At 42.1% G+C, this 18,341-nt stretch overlaps 1 protein-coding gene across 2 annotated transcripts in view; it reads left to right on the top strand.

Annotated features, from left to right (window-relative positions):
* Positions 1-18,341, top strand: part of ANKRD13B (ankyrin repeat domain 13B) — a 337,586-nt gene that overhangs the window by 305,483 nt on the left and 13,762 nt on the right. The window contains exons 10-14 of one of the 2 annotated variants that reach the window (XM_075335244.1): positions 11,681-11,814; positions 12,180-12,337; positions 13,769-13,921; positions 14,284-14,444; positions 15,906-15,982. In XM_075335244.1, coding sequence (XP_075191359.1) covers positions 11,681-11,814; positions 12,180-12,337; positions 13,769-13,921; positions 14,284-14,444; positions 15,906-15,982 — 683 coding nt within the window. Of the gene's footprint in view, positions 1-11,680; positions 11,815-12,179; positions 12,338-13,768; positions 13,967-14,283; positions 14,445-15,905; positions 15,983-18,341 lie in introns of both variants that reach the window. The other variant, XM_075335243.1, reaches the window with a different exon arrangement.

The following is an 18,341-nucleotide window of genomic DNA, read 5'->3' as shown; positions in this document are numbered from 1 at the left end:
AACCTTAAAGGGAACCTGTCAGGTCCAATATGCACCCAGAATCACAAGCAATTCTGGGTGTATGTTGCTAATCCCTGCCTAACTGTTCCTGTATCTAGTAGCATAGATAAAGGAATCTTTAGAAAAAGTATTTCTAAAGATCCTTTATGATATGCTAATGAGTGCAGGGACTAGTCGCAAGGGCGTTAGTTCCCTGACTAGTCCGCCCTCTTAGCATGTTATCACGGCCATAGGGACGTGCTAATATGCTATTAAATGCCCATTGCCCAGCGTCATCAGTGGTGACGCGCGTACCTGTGTCCGCTGTCACCACCTCAGACGCCAGGTTTGGGTTCAGTGTGCATGATCACAAGACCCGACACTTCCGGTCATGCGCACTGTGAAGCTGGGTGTACGCATCCCAGGCCTCAGAGAGGTCTAGTGCATATGACTGGAAGTGTGGTGACTTCTGATCATGCTCACTGACACTAAATCCGGCGTTCTGAAGGGTGACAATAAACAGCATTTCACCGCTGATGACACTGGGCAATGGCCTTTGAATAGAATGTTAGCATGCCCCTGTGGGTGTGCTAACATTCTAAGAGGGTGGACTAGTTGGGGAAGTAACGCCCTCACGACTAGTCCCCGCACTCATTAGCATATCATAAAAGATCATTAGAAATACTTTTTCTAAATATGCCTTTATATATGCTACTAGATACAGGGACGGTTAGGCCGGGATTAGCAATACAGTCATATGAAAAAGTTTGGGCACCCCTATTAATGTTAACCTTTTTTCGTTATAACAATTTGGGTTTTTGCAACAGCTATTTTGGTTTCATATATCTAATAACTGATGGACTCAGTAATATTTCTGGATTTAAATGAGGTTTATTGTACTAACAGAAAATGTACAATCCGCATTTAAACAAAATTTGACCGGTGCAAAAGTATGGGCACCTCAACATAAAAGTGACATTAATATTTTGTAGATCCTCCTTTTGCAAAAATAACAGCCTCTAGTCGCTTCCTGTAGCTTTTAATGAGTTCCTGGATCCTGGATGAAGGTATATTTGACCATTCCTGTATACAAAACAATTCCAGTTCAGTTAAGTTTGATGGTTGCCGAGCATGGACAGCACGCTTCAAATCATCCCACAGATGTTCAATGATATTCAGGTCTGGGGACTGGGATGGCCATTCCAGAACATTGTAATTGTTCCTCTGCATGAATGCCTGAGTAGATTTGGAGCGGTGTTTTGGAACATTGTCTTGCTGAAATATCCATCCCCTGCGTAACTTCAACTTCATCACTGATTCTTGCACATTATTGTCAAGAACCTGCTGATACTGAGTTGAATCCATGCGACCCTCAACTTTAACAAGATTCCTGGTGCCGCCATTGGCCACACAGCCCCAAAGCATGATGGAACCTCCACCAAATTTTACTGTGGGTGGCAAGTGCTTTTCTTGGAATGCCGTGTTTTTTTGCCTCCATGCAATATGCCTTTTTGTATGACCAAACATCTCAATCTTTGTTTCATCAGTCCACAGGACCTTCTTCCAAAATGTAACTGGCTTGTCCAAATGTGCTTTTGCATACCTCAGGCGACTGTTTGTGGCGTGCTTGCAGAAATGGCTTCTTTCGCATCACTCTCCCATACAGCTTCTCCTTGTGCAACGTGCGCTGTATTGTTGACCGATGCGCATTGACACCATCTGCAGCAAGATGATGCTTCAGGTCTTTGGAGGTGGTCTGTGGATTGTCCTTGACTGTGCTCACCATTCTTCTCTGCCTTTCTGATATTTTCTTGGCCTGCCACTTCTGGGCTTAACAAGAACTGTACCTGTGTTCTTCCATTTCCTTACTATGGTCCTCACAGTGGAGACTGACAGTTTAAATCTCTGAGACAACTTTTTGCATCCTTCCCCTGAACAACTATGTTGAATAATCTTTGTTTTCAGATCATTTGAGCGTTCTTTTGAGGAGCCCATGATGCCACTCTTCATAGGAGATTCAAATAGGAGAACAACTTGCAAGTGGCCACCTTAAATACCTTTTCTGATGATTGGATACACCTACCTATGAAGTTCAAAGCTCAATGAGGTTACAAAACCAATTTAGTGCTTTAGTAAGTCAGTAAAAAGTAGTTAGGAGTGTTCAAATCAAGAAATTGTTAAGGGTGCCCATACTTTTGCACTGGTCAAATTTTGTTTAAATGCGGATTGCACATTTTCTGTTAGTACAATAAACCTCATTTCAATCCAGAAATATTACTCAGTCCATCAGTTATTAGATATATGAAACTGAAATAGCTGTTGCAAAAACCCAAATTGTTATAAAGAAAAAAGGTTAACATTATTAGGGTGCCCAAACTTTTTCATATGACTGTATGTACCCAGAACTGCTCGTGGTCTGGAGTGCATATTGGACCTGACAGGTTCCCTTTAAACAATTTCCACAGATTGTCCACATAAAGAATCAATAGACAGACTCCAAAATAGATTTATACCAAAAGCCGTATATAAACAGCCAAAAATGTGAAGTGACGTCAAACATGTAAAAACAACTTTTATCAATATACATTAAAATTCTAATAGAATCAATACAAGGTGCTACATATAAGTTTTTACATATACGATTGCGGACAGGTTTAACCAAAGCGCTCCCAGACAAAAATTAATCATACATGGGATACCGATATCATCACTAAAATTAGATATAAATGTCTGAAGAGAATGTTTTAACAAAAAAATGTTTTTTGAGAAAAACAGCATAAAGCAAGATTTTATCTGGACATACTGATCAATTATCCTCCTCAATAAATCATATTCATCGACGTCCAAACATTGGTAATAAACAGTAAAAAATAGTGGAATGGTATTATAAATAAATAAATAACTACACTATATTTATACTAATCAATAAATAGTAGGATGTGAATAAATAGCAATAATATGGGGTAGATCAGTTAATAAATAGAAATAGTTTCTTGCCAAAGACCTGTGCACATTTTCATGTGATGAAAAAAGTGTAGTGCATGTCAATTCACTTCAGTGTAACAATAAATAACATGATTGATTGCTCTCAGTGAGAGAAACAAAATTTAAATTTTGTAGTTGAGATACCTTTTAATGGCTAACTAAAATAACATATGATGTTATGAAGCAAGCTTTCGAGACATCTCAGGTCTCTTCCTCAGGCATGGCATGACAAAATATCTGAAGAAACATAAATTTATACACAAAAAACAGAGCAGAGGGATGACATAGTAAAAGGACATTTAAATAAACAAACACTATGCTTAAGGCCCAGTCACACACCGGCTTACCAGCGATCCCGAAAACGATGCGACCTGATAGGGATCGCAGGTAAGTCGCTGAGAGGTCGCAGGTGAGATGTCACACAGTCAGATCTTCCCAGCGATGCAGGAATGATACAGGTCGCAGTAGCGACCTGTATAACGATCTCAGCAGTCACTGTGACCCTGTCACACAGTGTCACACACAGCGATGTGTCCTGCCCAGCAGGACATCGCCTTTGAAGAAAATGACCTGGACCATTCAGCAACGACTAGAGATCTCACAGCAGGGGCTTGATCGCTGGTAGGTGTCACACATAACGAGATCGCTAACGGGATCGCTACTGCGTCACAGAAACCGTGACTCAGCTGCGATCTTGCTAGCGATCTCGTTATGTGTGACGGTACCTTTAGAAAGTGAATCCTTAATTAGCTTTGATTAGTGGTGTGAGAGTTTTATTGTCCCAATATAGGATCAGAGGCCTGTGCCCTCAGTCTCTGGAGCAGACTCCTCAGATTTCAGAGTCATAAATCCTCCTGACAGGATGAGTCCTGTGTCCACCGAGTTAAACATTGTGGTGAATTTGTGTTCCCAGACCCTTCGATGGCTCCGTGCTCTGAAGTTGCCTTTTAATATGACAACTTTCATGTGGTTTATGTTGTGTCCTGGAGCACAGAAATGTTTGGCCACGGGTAAATGAGTTTTTTTGTCTGTTATTGTGTGGCGGTGAGATCTCATTCTTGCGCTTAGTCTCTGTCCTAACATAGAGACCCCCAATAGGACATATAGTGCCCAGGATTAAGTACACCACGTTGAAAGAGTAACATGTGAATGTCCCAGGAATCTTATAGTCCTTCTGTGTGTTAGGGATCTGTATCCGGTCATTGGTCTCTACATGAGCGCAGGATTTGCAGCTCTTTACATTGCAAGGATAAGTTCCTCTTGGTGTGTCTGAGGGCATTGAGCTTCAGATCATGATGCTCCTTAAATTAGGAGGTTGCCTGTAGCACAGCAATGGAGGATTTTTGAATATTATTTTTAATCAGTCATCCTTGTGTAGAATGTTCTTCTCAGTACCTCAAGCTGTGGGTTGTAGGTCACCACCAGAGGTACTCAACTATTTTGCTCTTTTTGTTTGTATTTAAGCAGTTCACTTCTAGGAGTCTTTGTGGCTCTAATGCTCTGATCATCAATGGAGGTGGGGTGATAACCCATTTTAAAAAGACATTTTTAAACCAAGGCTAAGTGTTCATCCCTGTCTACTGGGCTGGAACAGATTATATCTGAGGGCCTGGCTGTAGACAATGGACTTTTTAATGTGTTTGGGATGGAAACTGTCCCATCTGAGGTAAGTGGGACGGTCAATAGGCTTCCGATACACTGATGTCTAGATTGAGCCATTTTGAATTTTTATGGTGGTATCCAAGAAGTTGATTTCTGTTTTTGAGTGGTCCAATGTCAAGTTTATGGTTGGATGAAATGCATTGAATTTTTCATGGAATTTTAGAAGCTCTTGCTCAGATTTGGTCCAGATTATTAAGATGTCATCTATGTAACAGAAAAAGGCCAATGGTTTGAGGGCATAAATAAAATATGGCATAAATAGAGATCATAACATTACCTAATGACAGGGTGATGTATCCTGCCCGCAGCCCCTCACTCCAACACGTGTTTTGCGCCCTCACTTTCTCAAGGAGCGTGACCGGAGTGGAGGACAACGCAGTTTAAACATAGTAAGTGGGTTCAGAGAATATTGGGACGTAAATAAATCCACCAATGGTAAACCAGTATAGTGGCCAATATGCGGCGCATGCTCACAGTGCAGCAATCATTAGATTAAAAGCCGACCTCCTGACAAGCACGATCACATACCACGTGACATCTCCGCTCACATAATCAGTGAGTCATAGAGACACGTGGCATTAAAAGATGCGCTCCGGAGGACAAATGATGCTGAACCTGTTCATGCGCACAGGCCACTACGATCGTGATGACTAAATCGAGAGAAAAGTATAAGTGTACAATAGTGCGCGCACGGACTACAGTCACCATGGGATACAATTGAATTTCCATATAACACGATCATACCCCACGTGATTCCCCGTAATCACATGACTCATGTGACCGGCAAACCACGTGGTACAGAGTAACATGACCCAAGGCAGCCGAGGCCGCGCATGCGCACAAACAATCCACGTCACTATTCCCTTTAAAGTTGTGAAAAACTCCTGGTGAAAAAAAAATGCAAGTCACTTCTCCTGGTGGATCCTGATCTAAACAAAGGTTGTAAAATCTGCTTCAGGAAAAAAAACTCTGTTCTATAATGCTTCAAAAACTTTACAAAACAGCTTCAGGAAAAGAAACTCTTCCAAAAACTCCCCAAAGCGGTGTGCACATGGCGTCTTTTATCTGCTCACCTGCAGGTTGTTTGTTTTTAAGGCGGAATCAGTTCGGGACAGTGCTGACAGTCATTTTCCCAAGGCTTTTCTTGCATGTAGATGTTTCACTGTGCCGCCGATGCTTTAAAGTATTGTCTAATGGATGCTGCCTGAGGAATGGATACGTCACTTCTTTTAACGGTTTCTGTTTTCCCAACCTCTGAAGCAGTTAAAAAATGAGATATAAGACATAACATGCACAGCATTATCGCTTTGATTAAAATTAATCTGTCAGCAGATTTTTGCTATCTTATCTGAGAGCAGCATGACTGAGGCAAAGTGACTCTGAATCCAATGATGTATCACTTAGATTACTAGCTGCAGCCGGTCTGACACAATCAGAATTTTTAAATTTAGCTATGTAGCAGAGCTGAGAGAGCTGTGCCATCACACCAGGCTCTCTATAGAGATTATATTGACAGTAAGGTGTCAATCAGAGGAGGGCTGCCACACTGCTGTGTGCGTAACATTGTAGTCCAGCAATGATAATCACTAGGTGACAAAGCCTGTGGTTGAAGTAAACAACAGCACACAGAGCGGCATAGATGATTGTTGTTTTTTAAGTTCTACAGCATGATGTGCTCAGATTACATAGCAAAAACCTGCTGACAGATTCTCTTTGCTTTATGCTCATTTTATGGAGCTGTTTTACAGTAGGTAGTTTTCTGGCAGAATCTACCTGTGTGCACATACGCATTCTCTGAATCAGTTTCCACTTGAAAAACTTGTCATTCTTCACCGCCTCAAAAAAAACCCTCAGCATGAAAGTAACCATAACGGTAATGTGAACAAAGCCTGAGCAGCGTAATTCTGAATATAATGTTGCTTGGTGTATATTTCAGAGGGACGTGTACACCCATCTATGTGCTTCTAATAGATGCATCCTTCAGTTACTAGAAGATCCTTAGAATTCATTTATCTCTCTTGGCTTTCATTAACACATCAAGGAATTTCTACCCCCCAAATTGAAACACCATTTACTTCTCATAATACACTGAGTGATTTAATTGTAGAAATTCCTGGCAGACCTCCACCGCCATCTTCTGATCCGGTGCCAGCGTGCTGCACCGCTCACTGACTTCTATAGTGAATCGTCTAATACTATTTAATTGTATAGGAAAAAAATAATTGCCTTCCTGGTGCCAATGTCTGTGTTTGCCAATATAGCTCTCTCTTCTCTCACAGCGAGTTGTAAGAAATAGAAAAGCCACCGAAGTGACAATAAAAAATGACACATCACCTCCGACATCTCGGAGACGGCAGCTCACATGTACAATTATTCTGCTCATTGCTGTAAACATTAGCTGCCTTGAATACACTTTTTGCCATATGGAGTTGTGACATTGGGAGAGAACAGCAAATGATGCCATGTATTCATTTGTGAAGAACAACTGGAGGGAGATACAGTTAGGTCCAGAAATATTTGGACAGTGACACAAGTTTTGTTATTTTAGCTGTTTACAAAAACATGTTCAGAAATACAATTATATATATATAATATGGGCTGAAAGTGCACACTCCCAGCTGCAATATGAGAGTTTTCACATCCAAATCGGAGAAAGGGTTTAGGAATCATAGCTCTGTAATGCATAGCCTCCTCTTTTTCAAGGGACCAAAAGTAATTGGACAAGGGACTCTAAGGGCTGTAATTAACTCTGAAGGCATCTCCCTCGTTAACCTGTAATCAATGAAGTAGTTAAAAGGTCTGGGGTTGATTACAGGTGTGTGGTTTTGCATTTGGAAGCTGTTGCTGTGACCAGACAACATGCGGTCTAAGGAACTCTCAATTGAGGTGAAGCAGAACCTCCTGAGGCTGAAAAAAAAGAAAAAATCCATCAGAGAGATAGCAGACATGCTTGGAGTAGCAAAATCAACAGTCGGGTACATTCTGAGAAAAAAGGAATTGACTGGTGAGCTTGGGAACTCAAAAAGGCCTGGGCGTCCACGGATGACAACAGTGGTGGATGATCGCCACATCCTTTCTTTGGTGAAGAAGAACCCGTTCACAACATCAACTGAAGTCCAGAACACTCTCAGTGAAGTAGGTGTATCTGTCTCTAAGTCAACAGTAAAGAGAAGACTCCATGAAAGTAAATACAAAGGGTTCACATCTAGATGCAAACCATTCATCAATTCCAAAAATAGACAGGCCAGAGTTAAATTTGCTGAAAAACACCTCATGAAGCCAGCTCAGTTCTGGAAAAGTATTCTATGGACAGATGAGACAAAGATCAACCTGTACCAGAATGAGGGGAAGAAAATAGTTTGGAGAAGAAAGGGAACGGCACATGATCCAAGGCACACCACATCCTCTGTAAAACATGGTGGAGGCAACGTGATGGCATGGGCATGCATGGCTTTCAATGGCACTGGGTCACTTGTGTTTATTGATGACATAACAGCAGACAAGAGTAGCCGGATGAATTCTGAAGTGTACCGGGATATACTTTCAGCCCAGATTCAGCCAAATGCCGCAAAGTTGATCAGACGGCGCTTCATAGTACAGATGGACAATGACCCCAAGCATACAGCCAAAGCTACCCAGGAGTTCATGAGTGCAAAAAAGTGGAACATTCTGCAATGGCCAAGTCAATCACCAGATCTTAACCCAATTGAGCATGCATTTCACTTGCTCAAATCCAGACTTAAGACGGAAAGACCCACAAACAAGCAAGACCTGAAGGCTGCGGCTGTAAAGGCCTGGCAAAGCATTAAGAAGGAGGAAACCCAGCGTTTGGTGATGTCCATGGGTTCCAGACTTAAGGCAGTGATTGCCTCCAAAGGATTCGCAACAAAATATTGAAAATAAAAAAATTTTGTTGGGTTTGGTTTATTTGTCCAATTACTTTTGACCTCCTAAAATGTGGAGTGTTTGTAAAGAAATGTGTACAATTCCTACAATTTCTATCAGATATTTTTGTTCAAACCTTCAAATTAAACGTTACAATCTGCACTTGAATTCTGTTGTAGAGGTTTCATTTCAAATCCAATGTGGTGGCATGCAGAGCCCAACTCGCGAAAATTGTGTCACTGTCCAAATATTTCTGGACCTAACTGTATAATATACAGTTAAAATTAAAAGTATTCAACCCCCTCTTGAGTTATCCATAGTTCTAATATGCAATCAAACATCACAGTCAACAAGCCGTGCGCTGCTGCAGGTATCTGATGTGTTTTATCTCCAGCACTTGATGTAACTAATCACAGGCTTCATCACTTACATCAGATTTACTTAAGACCGCATCTGATTTCAATCTGCGGGAGGGGATCTATTCAGGGGGTGGAAGAATTCATTATAGGCCTGATTCATCTGTGCTTTCTTGACGTTTATTATATTTTTTTTTTATATTTGGATTTTTTTTCTTCAAAGTTATGATTCATGGATTTGTCAGCAGGATTTATCCTCATCCCCCAAAAAAATAATAAAAAAAAGAACAAACAATGTATATGTGTATGTAGCTTTGTCAAAGACAAGTCCAGTAACACCTTCACATGGCCAGTACGTTCCTCGGTTACTGAAAAATTAGCATTTAAATTGAGGCTGAAGGACTATTGGTAGATCTGAAGCCTCTGTCACTCCAGCTCTATTCCCTGCCTAGTGGTTGCTGCGTCTGCTTGACTGACAATTCGTTTGTACGAAGTCATACAGCATAGAGGCAGTCAGTCAAGTATGAGGAGACAGTGCTGAGCGGGGAATAGAGCTGGAGTGACAGAGGCTTCATATCTACAATTGCCCTTGAACCTCATTTGCACATCAATTCAAATGCTGATTTCTCACTAACGGAGGAGTGAACTGGCCATGTAAAGGTATTACTGGATTTCTCTTTAAAAGAGCTACATGTGCATATAAATAGTTTGGGAGAAAAGTGAAATCCTGCTGACAGATTTTCCCCTTTAACATTTTTGCTACTTGTTAGTTCAAAATGTTGCATACTGTACTAAAATGTTGTGATTGATAAATCCACCAAAACATCTGGAAACCTTAACGAGTGCATGAAATACACTTTAAGAAAAAGCATTCCTAAAAAAAAATGAATGAGGCTGTAATGGAAAACAGGCAAAAACTATACCAAACAATGCACAAATGCTATTATAAATTGGACCCTAAATGTAGTCTTTTTCGGCCTATTTAACATTGCATTTACATTTATTTTTTGTCTAGATTTTCTGCTTGTAGGCCTGATTCAGACATCTTTCTCCCGATCCGAGCATGACATATGTGTCACGATGTGACTGCAGTATGGCAAAAGACTATGGGCTCATACTCTGTCCCTCAAGCTGTAGGGACCCTAGGCTATCCCTATCCCCAGGACTACCCCTGATGGTGGGGATGCCTATGTCTCATACCTATGCTCCTAAACAATACTAATTTGATCCCCCTTCCCCCACCCGGGGAAGTAAGAAGTAGAAGGGCAAGGGAAAACACAGACAAGACTTACAGGGGAAAAAATAAACACAATATTACCAAATTCACACAGGAATAACACAAGGGAACAAAAGGAGGAAAGTCTGTAAGGCAAAAAACTACACTGAGGAGCAGTAAGAAAGGAAAGTGCTACACCAAACCGCACAGAGCAACCCAAGAAGCATTGACCTATTACATCTGAAAGATTACACCTTTCCAAACAAGAAAAGACAAGCTATAGCTGGAATGGCTTGAACAGTCCAGCCAGCCTATATAGGAGTAGAGCAGATATAACAGATTCTCCCACAGCATGTGACTAAAGGAGTTAAACATCCAAGACCAGCAGAACATTAACTCTTGCTTACCCGCCGGTGAGCAACTAACCTTTGTATCGATGCCCGTGTCTCTCTGCGCTAATTACAACCCTCAGTGCAGTTCACAAAAGCGTGCAAGAATCTGAGGATTCCTCAAACCCCGACATCACAGTTGGCGATGCTTGAGAAAACCGATCAGTTGTTTCTTGTAACAGTGGTCAAATACACTCAGTTGTGGAGTGGAATTTGACAGCTTCGTCAACTACATATTGGCCACAGTTGAGTATTGCACATCCACCTCCTATTGATTTGAATAGGGCGGATGTATAATACCCTACTGAGGCCAGATGAGGGAGCTCTCAACTGAGCACATCCAGCTGCACTTGGCACCAGGAACAGCTGAACACTGGGGATTCCACGTGTCCCACCCCATTGATCAGGTGCTGAAAACCTATCCTATGGATAGGCCATCGGTGTAAAAGCCCTTTAAGCTGCTCAGCCCTTCTTTTTTTTCTGCTGCTCGCCATTGTTGGCATGGTTTATTTAATCAAGATGCTTGCAGCTGATTCATGATTTGCAACTTTTTTTTTTAACTAAAATTTTGCACAAATTTACTCCACTTCCCTCCCCACCCATTAATTTTATACACCACCCCCTAATTTTTTACACCACCCCCTCCCCATCCCCTAATTTTATAAACCACCCCCTCCACACCCCCTAATTTTTGTACACCAGAAATTTTAGCACAAATCTTAAAGCTTCGTTTGACATTATAACTAACGGTGTGACTTTTTGCTATAACAAGCAAATAAGGCCAAAAAAAATAAAATAAAGAGCATTTTTTGCTTTGGCACTAAAATCTGCATCACATTCCGCAAGACAAAAAAGAAAAGTGATAAAAAACTTGTTAAATTGGGCCCTTTGTGATGAATTTGGAGAAACCATTTGTATTAGTTATGTTGAGCTAATTTGTTTTTGTTTTGTGGGTTTATGGGAAAGAGCAGAAATTTTGCAATTTCATTGGTGGATTCAATAAATTATTTTGAATGCAACAGTATATAAAGGAGAGGGACCACATAACAGAAAACAAGACAGGACCTTGCTATTTTTAAAGCCAACATGCCCATAATCCATAGCAGACAATTTATTTTTTACATACACAGCAGTAATTTGGGCTCAAATGCTACAACATGTTAAAATTATATAATTTTAACTCTTCTTTTTTTCTGTTTTTATTTTAGCAAACATTAATTACCCAGACTTTTAGCCAGACAAACCCAACAGCCATCACTCCAGATGAATACTTTGACCCTAATTTTGAATTGGGACAACGGGATATGGGGCGACCCATGGAACTTACTACCAAAACTCAAAAGTAAGTAGAGCCTAAAGTGTTGGACTTTGGTAATAAATTAAACTAGAGCTAAATTTCCAAAATGATAGGTAGAATGAAGGGGGTTCCCAGGGGTCCTTCAGACTGTAGTGTGATAATTTTTAACTGAGAACGGCTGGTGTCTCAAAATAAGTAGGTGTATGGTGGTGCAACTTGGCAGTTTTGAGTTTTGGTCAGGAGACATATGGCCAGTCTGGACATCACAGTCCATACTGGGACCATGAAACATGGATGTCTAAAGTTGGCCTTTAAAAGTACGTTTTTATTATTGCTTAGGCATGGATTAAGTGCTCCCCTTATGTTTATCATTAAAATCTATACGTTTGTCTTTTATTTCCCACATTCAGGTTTAAAGCCAAACTTTGGTTGTGTGAAGACCACCCGTTGTCTTTGTCAGAACAGGTGGCACCAATCATTGACCTCATGGCAATAAGCAATGCACTTTTTGCAAAACTTCGTGATTTTATCACTCTCAGGCTACCCCCAGGATTCCCTGTCAAAATTGGTGAGTATTATTCCTGTATACATTTTTTAACCCTTTTTTTATAGCCTTTGGTTTACCATACAACAGATGGCTGCAACGAGTGCACAGTGTGAGCGCCCCATGTAAGTGAAAGGGTTTCATTTAAAAGAAAAACAATGGATTGGATACTCACCTACAGAGGCACTTTTACGGTGAAGCAGTGCCACTATTTCTGGCGGGTCACTTGACAATGATTGCAATAGTCCTATGATACATCAATCAACAGTTCATCAACATTCCATCTGGGCAGACTAGCGCTCTGATGAAATTGTAAGAGCTGCAGTCAACCAGCGACCACTGATTGGCTGCAGCAGTCCTGTGACACAAAAACATTACATGTGCCGCCTGGACTAGTGGTACAGACTGAAAGAGGTGAGTATCCATTGTTTTTATTTTAAATGAAACCCAAAGGGTCAGCACAGACGGCAAGTAATACGGAGCGAGTGGAATGCAATAAAAAAATCGCATTCCACTCGGACGAATGTTACTCTATGGGTCCGCGATTTTTTTAATTGGACCGAGAAAACAATCGCAACATGCTGCTGGTGGAATGAGATCCTGTTTCACTTGCACCCATTCAAGTCTATGGGGGTTAGAGAAACATCTCATTGCTCTCGCATTACAGCGGTGGACACGAGTCCAATGCGAATCTCGCATCAGCCGGCAACTGAGGAGATGGGGAGATAAATCTCTCCCTCTCCTCTGCAGCTGTGGTCTGATCGGACCACAGTCACATGACACTCGGCTCTGGCTGTGCTGTGAGTGTGTGCCGAGTGTCATGTGAGGACTTGCACAAATTCCCGTGTGACCTTAGCCTTAAAGGGGTTGTCCAGCCTTAGACTACAAGTCTGCAGTCACTCTATGTCTCACTTTATGTGACTGCAGACTTGTGAATCTGCGCACTGTGTGCTATGAGAATTTGCCAGTGTCCGGGGTGGCAGTCATGTGATTGCAGGTATGTGATTTCCATACATTTGTTCACATGCCATGTAGATGGAAGTGACCTCACTAAATCCAAGTGTAATAAGCCAGGTCAGACATGTCTAGCCGGAATGTGTCCGGAAGTATGCAAGCGACTATTCCCAAAACTGCCCACTTTGGGCGCTAGAGAATCCTCACGGCGTGCAGTATGCGTGATGTGAGGATTCACAAGTCTGCAGTGACATAAAGTGACACATAAAGGGACCGCAAACTTGTTACCTAAGGCTAGATAATATCTTTATGTAATTAATCAGCAGTGGACATCCCCTTTAACTTAAAATCTTTATCATTGAAAAATGTAATTTTGCTAATATAATTTGATTGCCAAAAATTATGCACAGGTTGTATTTCATTATATCTGATTACAGATGCAAATGACTTTGTTACATTGTTGATATGCTGTTCTTTTATATTATTTTATCTTTTTTCCAGAAATTCCCATTTTTCACATTTTGAATGCACGCATCACTTTCGGAAACCTAAATGGATGTGATGAGCCAGTATCATCCCTTCGTCAAAGTCCCAGCAGCGAGGCCCCCTCCCCAAGCAGCGACTCCTGCAGCGTTAGCAGCACCAGCTCTATAAGTATGATGCCACAGCAGGGGGAGACGGGACAGAGGGACTCCAACAGTATGTGTCAGACCTCAGCACTGGGGGCAAAGGAGGTCCTGGGTAGGGGTGACTAGAGAGAGGATGACCATTAGCTATGCCTCATGTCACCCATAGATTCTAGATAGGTAGGTAGCATGATCCACCAACATTTCAGATGGCTCCACCAGGCCTCCACCTTCACTGCTTTGCCTGAATACACATACAGAATTGGCTGCCATTGTAATGGTGCTTTTTTGTTGTGAGCTCTTTGGGAATGAGATATTTTAATGGTTACTTAGCATAAGTTATAATAAGTTGTTTCTGACCTGTATAATATTATATTTGTGAACGTTTAGCTTCTGGACGTGGCTGCGAGATGGACCAGTCGTTGTTTGAAGCTCCTCGAGGTTACAGTATGGTGGGAAGTTACCGTGAGAGTATGCGGGAGGAAGAGGATGACCTGCTGCAGTTTGCTATCCAGCAGAGTTTGCTGGAAGCTGGTAGCGAATATGACCAGGTAAGAAGAGGTCATGTATCCCAGCTCATCGTTCACAATTACACGCTACAGTTTTGCTCATAGGTTTAGTATTTGCCATACTGCATAAAATGCATAAAATGATTTCATTTTACCTCATATAGGCTTCACTGTATTTGCCTTTAAACACAATAATTTCTTTGTACATACATTTTTCAGAAAAGAAAACAGGATTTCATATTTTTTTGCGCCAAAATATGGCCTAGGGCTTATTTTCAGGGGATGTAATTAATTCTTGAACAAAAAAAACCAAACAACATTTATTCAAATATAGTCATATCCTATTCTGGAGCATCAACATAACTCTCCAAACACACACACTGCACTCACACATACAGCACACACACACACATCACATGCACACAGCACACACACTCAGCACACACACACACACACACACACACACACAGTACACACACTCAGCACACATGCACACAGCACATAAACACACACAGACACACAGCGCACATACACACACAGCACATACAAACACAGCACATACACACAGCACATACACACACACACACAGCACATACAGACAGCACATACACGCAGCACATACACACACAGCACATACACAAACAGCACATACACAAACAGCACATACATACGGCACACACACAGCACATACAGACAGCACATACACACACACACACACACACACACACACACACACACACACACACACACACACACACACAGCACACACACACACACACAGCACATATATATACACACACACACACACACACACACACACACACACTCACAAACAGCACATACATACCTGACTTTCTCCTCTTCAGCCTTAGACTGTAATTAGATTACCTTTTCGTGACAGCCTAGTCAATTGACGTGAAGTCATAAAGGTCCTGAAGCAGTATTACATCAGGATATAAACGCTGGGGCCCCTGGGAGAATGGGGGCCATATGAAATTGCCCAGTTTGCTCTCTCTTCTCCCTGCATGATAGCCTGTCTCTTGTTTAGTTCTTTTAGACTCATGCAATTAGGAGACCTTTGATGAATTTACAGTCATGTGACATAATGTAATCAAAGGTCCTTAAACAATCTTAACCTTGGAATATAACTGCTAGGGTCCTTAAGAGTGTGGGGGCCCTGAGAAATTCCACAGTTTGACTCCCTTTAATGCCCTTACTATAACTAGGACTTATTTTTGGAGTAGGACTTATATTTTAATTATATTCCAGATATCCTGTAAAATCACACTAGGGCTTATTTTCGGGGGAAGGTCTTATTTTCCGGGAAACACGGTAGTAAAACCCCCAAATTCTCCATTGTAATGGCCACAGCCTTTTGTTATTTAACTGTATGCTATGCAGATGATTGCAGCTGTACATCAGAAATGTCTACTTTGACTTTACTATCATTGAGATACATCTGAAGGACATCAATCTAATCATTTCTTTTCATTGACTTTATAGGTAACAATCTGGGAAGCTCTGACAAACAGTAAACCGGGAACACATCCAATGTCAAATGAGGGTCGGAAAGGAGAAAGGTTTGTAGAGTATTAGAACATCATCTGTAAATTAGGGTGAAATAGATTTACATTTGAGCAGACCTGCTATTATGGAGTAACTATCATTTCAGGTGACTTTTTATAATAAGCTGTAGACATGAGCAGATTGCTTCATGCAACCTCGAACCCAGCCCGATGTATCATGGGACATGTCACATGATCCCCTTTATAGATCATGTGATAGATCATAATCATGATAGTGTGATGTGCCCATTAGCTGACATAAAATGAGAAAGGCATTTTTTTCCCTTATGTACAGCACTATAAGGCTGAAATTTATTATGCTAAATATTAATATTAACAAATTAATAAAAATTATTTTATATTAATATAATGACTTAAATTGAGCAGAATTAAGCATGCTGACACCCCGACATTACAGCATGAGCCCCACACATGGCCTCCTATATACATCATGAACCCCCACATAGCCTCCTATATATAGTATGAGTGCCCACATAGTCTCCTGTATACAGCGTGAGCCTCCGCATAGCCCCCTATATACAGAATGAGCCTGTCACGTACGGAGTAGATGTCTGTATGTAACATGTGACACATGTGCTCATACCAACGGGTGTCTGACACACTACAAAGAAGGGAATTTTGTTTACTTACCGTAAATTCCTTTTCTTCTAGCTCCAATTGGGAGACCCAGACAGTGGGTGTATAGCTACTGCCTCTGGAGGCCGCACAAAGAACTACACTTAAAAGTGTAAGGCCCCTCCCCTTCTGGCTATACACCCTCCCGTAGGAGTACAGATTCCTCAGTTTTAGTACCAAAGCAAGAAGGAGGAAAGCCAATAACAGTTTCAAAAACAAATTCAATCCGATAACTAGATCGGAGAACTTAAGAAACAACGTGAACAACATGTGCACCCGAAAAAACGAAACCCTAAAAACAGATAGGGCGGGTGCTGGGTCTCCCAATTGGAGCTAGAAGAAAAGGAATTTACGGTAAGTAAACAAAATTCCCTTCTTCTTTTTCGCTCCTAATTGGGAGACCCAGACAGTGGGACGTCCAAAAGCAGTCCCTGGGTGGGTAAAAAGATACCACATGAACGGGCTGTCATACAGCCTCTTCCTACAGGTGGGCCACCGCCGCCTGAAGGACCTGTCTACCTAGGCTGGCGTCTGCCGAAGCGTAGGTATGCACTTGATAGTGTTTGGTAAACGTGTGCAGACTCGACCAGGTAGCCGCCTGGCACACTTGCTGAGCCGTAGCCTGATGCCTCAACGCCCAGGACGCACCAACGGCTCTGGTAGAATGGGCCTTCAGTCCAGATGGAATCTGAAGCCCAGCAGAACGGTATGTGTGAAGAATTGGTTCCTTGATCCACCGCGCCAGGGTGGATTTGGAAGCTTGCGATCCCTTATGCTGACCAGCGACTAGGACAAAGAGCGCATCCGAACGGCGTAGAGGCGCCGTGCGAGAAATGTAAATCCTGAGTGCTCTCACCAGGTCCAACAGATGTAAACCCTTTTCAAATTGGTGAACTGGATGCGGACACAAAGATGGCAAAGTGATATCCTGATTGAGATGAAAGGAAGAAACCACCTTGGGAGAAAACTCTGGAATTGGACGCAGTACCACCTTGTCTTGGTGAAATACCAGGAAGGGAGATTTGCAAGATAACGCCGCCAGCTCGGACACTCTTCGAAGAGACGTGACCGCTACAAGAAAAACTACCTTTTGTGAAAGCCGAGAAAGGGGAACCTCTTTCAAAGGCTCGAAAGGCGGCTTTTGAAGAGCAAGGAGAACCTTGTTCAGATCCCAGGGTTCCAATGGCCGTCTGTAAGGAGGAACGATATGACAAACTCCTTGGAGAAACGTGCGTACTTTAGAAAGCTGTGCCAAGCGCTTCTGAAAGAATACGGATAACGCGGAGACTTGACCCTTAAGCGAGCTAAGGGACAAACCTTTTTCCAACCCAGACTGCAGGAAGGAAAGAAAAATTGGCAATGCAAATGGCCAGGGAGAAAACCCTTGAGCCAAGCACCACGCTAAGAATATCTTCCACGTCCTGTGATAGATCTTAGCTGAGGATGGTTTTCTAGCCTGTCTCATTGTGGCAACAACTCCCTGAGATAAACCTGAGGCCGCTAGGATCCAGGACTCAATGGCCACACAGTCAGGTTCAGGGCCGCAGAATTCAGATGGAAAAACGGCCCTTGAGACAGCAGATCTGGACGGTCTGGTAGTGCCCACGGTTGGCCTACCGTGAGATGCCACAGATCCGGGTACCACGACCTTCTTGGCCAATTTGGAGCGACGAGTATGGCTCGCTGGCAGTCGGACTTGATTTTCCGGAGAACTCTGGGTAACAATGCTAGAGGTGGG

The sequence above is a fragment of the Anomaloglossus baeobatrachus genome, chromosome 2 (genome assembly GCF_048569485.1).
Source record: "Anomaloglossus baeobatrachus isolate aAnoBae1 chromosome 2, aAnoBae1.hap1, whole genome shotgun sequence".
NCBI classification, from domain to species: domain Eukaryota; kingdom Metazoa; phylum Chordata; class Amphibia; order Anura; family Aromobatidae; genus Anomaloglossus; species Anomaloglossus baeobatrachus.
This window is presented reverse-complemented; position numbering and strand designations above follow the sequence as displayed.